General features: G+C 42.1%; 1 protein-coding gene across 1 annotated transcript in view; it reads left to right on the top strand.

Annotated features, from left to right (window-relative positions):
- The window catches only part of snx2 (sorting nexin 2), a gene marked incomplete at its 5' end in the record, with an annotated part of 15,353 nt that overhangs the window by 1,900 nt on the left and 6,815 nt on the right, over window positions 1–6,638 (top strand). The window contains 9 exon segments of the mRNA XM_031878994.1: window positions 92–135; window positions 965–1,078; window positions 1,080–1,107; window positions 1,862–1,940; window positions 3,037–3,112; window positions 4,970–5,083; window positions 5,657–5,750; window positions 5,967–6,172; window positions 6,624–6,638. The exon segment at window positions 6,624–6,638 is cut by the window's right edge and continues 129 nt beyond it. Coding sequence (XP_031734854.1) covers window positions 92–135; window positions 965–1,078; window positions 1,080–1,107; window positions 1,862–1,940; window positions 3,037–3,112; window positions 4,970–5,083; window positions 5,657–5,750; window positions 5,967–6,172; window positions 6,624–6,638 — 770 coding nt within the window.

The following is a 6,638-nucleotide window of genomic DNA, read 5'->3' as shown; positions in this document are numbered from 1 at the left end:
GTGTGTGTGTGTGTGTGTGTGTGTGTGTGTGTGTGTGTGTGTGTGTGCGCGCGCGCGTGTGTGTGCTGAAAGCTGCTTTGTGTGTGTTCAGGTGACGGGATGAACGCCTACATGGCCTACAAAGTGTCGATCAAGGTGAGGAAACAGAACTGTTGAACACCTCTTCTGTTCTTAGACCAGATAAAATAACGTTGAGCTAAGTCCTCTGTACGGTGGCCATGATGGGACATCTCAGTGACTGTCACACTCAACCTGTATCAGTCTGAAGTGGACTCTGTGAGACTCAGCTTTCCTCTGAGCTGAATAACTTACAGTATTACAGTATGTTAGCATGGCTAATGTTAGCATTGAATATATCAAAGTATATGGTGAGATGTGTTTATAATTTATCTCACCAGCACTATTTATTTTGTTGTACTCTTTAATGCACTGTGGTGTTATTTGAGCTAATAAATAAACAACTACTGAAGCTAAACCAACAGAAACAACAGGAGTAGAAGGGGCATCCTATTTATTGTGTTTAACCAGTTCTGTCATCCACCATGTCTTCTACTGTTGAACATTTGAGAACTAAACAGCTGCTGCAGGATCTCAGTTTATTCACTGTCCTCTGTCTCTTTACACCTCTTTGTCTCTTCATTATGTCTCTTTACATCTCTTAATGTCTCTCTTTGTCTCTTTATGTCTCTTTGTCTCTTCATTATGTCTCTTTACGTCTCTTAATGTCTCTTCATGTCTCTCTTTACGCCTCTTTGTCTCTTCATTATGTCTCTTTACGTCTCTTAATGTCTCTCTTTGTCTCTTTACGCCTCTTTGTCTCTTCATTATGTCTCTTTACGTCTCTTAATGTCTCTCTTTGTCTCTTTACGCCTCTTTGTCTCTTCATTATGTCTCTTTGTCTCTTCATTATGTCTCTTAACGTCTCTTAATGTCTCTCTTTTGTCTCTGGTCCTCTCTCATCCAGACCTCCATGTCTCTGTTTAAGAGTCGTGAGTTTTCAGTAAAAAGGCGTTTCAGTGATTTTCTGGGTCTGCACAGCAAGCTGGCCTCCAAGTATCTTCACATAGGCTACATCGTCCCCCCCCGCGCCGGAGAAAAGCATTGTGGGTAAGCAAAGCCACCGCTGCACACACGAGCTGAACTCCCCAACGACTGATAACTGTTGTCCAAACAGTTATCAGAGGTTTAGGGAGTCTGTTTGGGTCGTTTCGGTACTTTCAGAGGGTCACAAATAAAACAGACTTTAGTTAACTTCAGTAATACTAAACAAACAGTAAATATCAATATAAACAACAGTACATATTAATGAATATAACAACGTACGCTGCTGCTGAGAAGTTTATATTCAGCTGTTATATTTATCTTTTTCCTCGGACAACAAATGTTTAATTTGAATGTGAACAGTTTGTGTCACATGACGTGAGAATCCTGATGAACATGATCATAACATGTAGAATGAGTTTGATTATTGATCAGTAAATATTGATTAAGTTTAACCTGAGGTTAGTTCAGCTGATGTTCCAACAGTACCTCCAGACTAACCTTCTGTTTCTATCGTGATAAAGTTAACTCCAGCTTGTTCTAGGCTGCTTTTATTGTGAAACTCTGAAACAGGAAGCTGTTCCTGTTTAAATCTAAGCTCCCTGCTGAAATCTTCTTCTGTGTCTCAGAGGGTCTTTGTCTCTTTGAAACAGAGTTTACTTCTCCGTCTACTAAACTAAAGAACGTCTGTTAGTAAAGACACTTCCTACAAAATAAAAGACGTGTGACTGACACTATCAAGCTGTTTTAACGTGAACGTGATGCATAATTAGCTGTTTGTTAACCGGTTATATGTTAATGAGCGTCTGCTCGTCTGCAGGGATGACCAAGGTGAAGGTGGGGAAGGAGGACCAGTCGTCCAACGGGTTTGTGGAGAAGAGGAGGTCGGCTCTGGAGAGGTACGGTTTTAAAGATGATGGTCAGCACGAACAAAATGAATATTAAAATAATCAATCCGTTAGTTATTTTAGATCCACCTCCTCCCTCTCAGGAAATCATAAAAAAGGTCCCAATGTTGGTTAAAAGAAAATGATATATAAATATTTAAATCTTTACAACAAGGAGTGTCTCCTCCTTGTTGTCACATGACTGTTGGTCTCAGATGAATCAGTCATGACTTCATAGTTTCACAATTTAATGTTTTTACACAATCTGGTTAAAGTGAACTCTTTATTAGAGGAGAGATTCATAATGAGAACATGAAGAATGTAAAGTTTCTGACTAAATGTCACAATATGACACTTCCTGGCAGAAGTGTCTGTCACACATGATGTGTTCAAGGACCATCGGGAAGATGAAAATCCGACAATATGGTGTTTTTTAAAAGAACACTTATTACAAACACGAGGGAAAGAAAATAACTTGGATAAAAAAAGTGTGTGTGTGTGTGTGCGCGTGCGCGTTGTGGTAAAGATCAACCTGGTCAGAACTTTACAGGCCGAAAGGTTAAACCACAAATATTAGATACATCATTATCACAACACACATGTTCATGTACGTGTGTGTGTGTGTGTACACACGTGTGCGTGTTAAATACCGAGGAGGTGGGCGGGGCTGGCATTCCGCTGGCCTTTACTGAAGGTGTTTGATTGACAGGAAGGTCAGCCAGTGACATCTGATGGAGCTCAGAGCTGCAGAACTCCACACTGATGGACACACACACACACACACACACTTAAAATTCTTAACTTTCATTTTTTTATGAATGTTTGGTATTTTGGAAACATAGATCCTCAATTGTAACATTTGTAAACCTTTTTTTGGAAAGGTGCTTTATATATAAAGTATTATTATTATTATTATTATTATTATTATTATAGGACTATAAGTTGAGGGATGCAGATGTTTTAGCAACATTTAAAACTACACTTCACTTATAGTTTCTGCCACTGAGGTCACAAACAGCTGAGAACCTCTAGATATGAAGGATGTTGACGTTGTGACACCAACCAGCAGAACAAGGGTCTAACTTAATGAATCCTGTGTCTCCTGCAGGTATCTGATGAGGACGGTGAAGCATCCCATCCTGCTGAAGGATCCCGACGTGCTGCAGTTTCTGGAGAGCTCGGAGGTAAAAGAAAAAACTGCATTTTACCTGAAGAACCTGAACGCATCTGATCAGCTGTTTACATGCGTCACAACAAACCCTCTCTGCTCCTCGTCTCTTTAAAAGCTTTAGAAGTACTTAGTTACTTTGACACCAGTGGAGGGGTCAGGAGGTCGTGGGCGTTCATCCTCTGGGGACCACGAATGGTCCTCTGTGACGTGATCTAAACCAGCAGAGATGTCTCACTCTGATCCAAAAGACAGAGACGATGCTTCTGCACAAAACCTCTCTCTGACTTTTTCTTCGCTTCGAGCAGCGAAGGTCGACGCTACGAAGCCTCTTTAAAAACTGCCTCTGGGTTTAAGGGCTCGCGGCGTTTCCTGTTTCCTCGCTTTATTGTCCACTCCAACTAAACCCCCTGTAAACACTGCCCCCCCCTCCTCTTCATCACCCCTCTCTAGCGTTTGTGGGATTGCGTTGGGTCCACAATAAATGGCCCGGTGTCACCGATTTAACAGATGAATCACTTGGACGCTTGACTGAGCGTGTCGGTCCGTCCGGCCTCGCTTAATGAAACACAACCCCCCCACCCCCCGTCAGCGAGGGGCCCCGGGGACCCAAGCCGCCCCGGTAAATGAGATTGGAGAAGGGGGGAGGAAGGGAGAGGAGGGGAGGAGGGACCCTGAAGCCGATGTCCGGGAGAAAAGTAAACTTTTCCAAAATGAAGAAAAATGAGCCTATTTTCAGATGGACGTCCCTCGTTTTCAGCTTGTTTTTGTTCTTTATACGATGGTTAAAGTTGCTCGACACATTAAATCAGATTGGAGCTAAAATGTGGGAGACATCCCAATCAGAAGGGGGGAGGAGACCACAGCTGTGATAGAGTTCAGAGAGATGGGAGGGAGAGGAGAAAGAGCCGGCTAAACAAAGTGAAAAATCAACAGGTAAGTACAGCAAATGGATGAAATGGCAGCGGGGGAGGTTTGAAATGAGGCGAACGGAGAGAAAGAAGTGAGAGAATTAAAGGGAGAAAATAACCCAGAGGAAGAAAGACAAATATAAATGTAAAGGATGAAGCAGGAAGAGAAGAGACGATGTTTTAAACCTTAAATGATGAGAACAAACCAATAAAGTCCAGGTAGAAAATATGAATACATGTAATTAATGGCTCACATTATTTCACTATGATATACTCGACTTTTATTGTGAAATATCAGCACAGGAAGTGTTTATTTCTATTGATGGTAACTTAAAAGTGGTTTTAAAGAGCAGCCAAATTAAATTTAGAGTAATAATAATAATGGAATGAAAACCAGACTTTCTTTTATTTTATTTTAACGTTTTCAAATATGCAAGAACAGTACAACTTAATCCCACAAAAAATGTATAACAGAAAATATGAGGGTGTTCTTTTAATGATGAATTGATAAATAGACAATTCTTATGTCTTGAGATGTCTTTGAGATACCTGAACCTTTGTACCTGGACGTTAGAGACAGTCTCTGGCAGAGACCTGTCAATCACTGTGTAGCCCCGCCCTAAAGCATCCCCTGCTTTATGGTCTGTGTGACTCTAAATGGACCATAATGTACTAAATGAACATCATGCTGTATTGAAGAAGACTTGAAACTAGAGATTGAGACCATAAACTCATGTTTACAATGTTTACTGAGGTAATAAATCAAGAGAGAAGTAGAGTCATTTTCTCATAGACTTCTATACAACCAGAGGAGTCGCCCCCTGGTGGACACTAGAGAGAATGCAGCTTTAAGACTTTAAAGAACCGGAGGTTGCCTCCTGCTCATGACTTTGTTGTTGTATTGTTGTAGAAATGAATTTATCAATGAGTTTAACCACTGATGCTGTTTGTTTGTTGTCTAGTTGCCGCGGGCAGTTAGCACTCAGGCTCTAAGCAGCGCCGGACTCCTCCGAATGGTCAACAAGGCCGCCGAAGCCGTCAACAAGATGACCATCAAGATGAACGAGTCGGACGCTGTGAGTGGATGAGGAAGGAAGAGGGGGGAAAGGAAAGATGAAGAGGATGCTCAGGAAGGCTGGAGGAAAGGAAGGAAGGAAGGGAGGGAAAGTTGAAAGTGTTGTTGTAGCAAACGGTGGCCATTGAAAGAGGAGAAAGGGAATTAAGGATGAGGACAAGATGGGAAGGAAAGAAGAAAGGAAACATCTACTAAGGAAGGAGGAAAGAATGGAAATAAGGAACTAGGGAGGAAGAAAGAGAGGATGTAGATGTGGAAGGGGAAAGGGAAAGAAAGGAAGTAGGAAATAAAAATCTGAGATTAAATGAGGAAGCAGGATGGAAGGAAGTAAGGATGAAGGGTGGAGGGAAAGAAGGAAAGAGGAGGTGCAGTAGGAGAAGAGAGGAAGAGGAGACAAGGAGGTCACAGTAAGGCTAAAGGGAGCAGGGGAGGAAGGAGAATAGGAAATAACTGTAGAGAAGATGGGAAGGAAAGAGGAAAGGAAATATGAGCTAAGGAAGCAGGAGGGGAGGAAGACAGAAAGGATATAGATAAGGGAGGAGGAAGTTAAAAACTAGTGTCCTGTGTGTTTCAGTGGTTTGAGGAGAAGCAGCAGCATTTTGAGAATCTGGACGTTCAGCTGAGGAAACTTCACGCCAGCGTTGAGTCTCTGGTCTGTCACCGGAAAGGTGAGACGACGGCCATCTTTAACTCTCACACTCACTACCACCTTAGTCCACAGGGGGCGCCAAAACACATTACAGATCTGTGTTGTTGGGTTTTTTAAAACACTTTTAGATAAATAGTTCAACATGCTGTCTAATACCTGTGGTTTTAAGGATGTGGACCACACTGCACATGTCCTGTCTTTACATGTAGTTTCATATATTGTCTCTCTTCTCCAGAGCTGTCGGTGAACACGGCACAGTTCGCCAAGTCGGCGGCCATGTTGGGGAACAGCGAGGACCACACGGCTCTGTCCAGAGCTCTGTCCCAGCTGGCCGAGGTGGAGGAGAAGATCGACCAGCTGCACCAGGACCAGGCCAACGCCGACTTCTACTTCTTCTCAGAGCTACTGGGAGACTACGTCCGCCTCATCACCGCCGTCAAGGTACGACACGACACGGGTCCGGTGGTGGAGACCAGAACATGAACTGGTCCTCTACTGGGGTTCTATTATGAGTTCTCTGGGAAGTACATATGGTTTTTATTTCGTGAAGTTCAAACCAGAAATCACTAAAAGTCAGTTAGAAACCAGACAGGATTTGAAACAGGACAGTAGAGTAAAGTAGCTCTCTACTAGAGTAGCTCTCTACTAGAGTAGAGTAGCTACTCTACTAGAGTAGAGTAAAACTACTAGAATATAACTATACTAGAGTAGAAGTAGTAGAGTAGAATAGAAAATAAACAGATAATATAATAATATTGTAACACAATCATAATATCTAACACTTAAAAATATGCTGAATATAAATATAATATTTACTTTATCTACTCACAATAAAGTTTAATTAACGTGTGTGTATACGTGCGTGCGTGTGTGTGTGTGTGTGTGTGTTCAGGGTGTGTTTGACCAC

This window comes from Anarrhichthys ocellatus, unplaced genomic scaffold (assembly GCF_004355925.1).
Source record: "Anarrhichthys ocellatus isolate YVR2014 unplaced genomic scaffold, GSC_Weel_1.0 scaffold215, whole genome shotgun sequence".
In the NCBI taxonomy this organism is placed as follows: domain Eukaryota; kingdom Metazoa; phylum Chordata; class Actinopteri; order Perciformes; family Anarhichadidae; genus Anarrhichthys; species Anarrhichthys ocellatus.
Note: the sequence above shows the minus strand (reverse complement) of the source record. Positions and strands in the feature narration are given on the sequence as shown.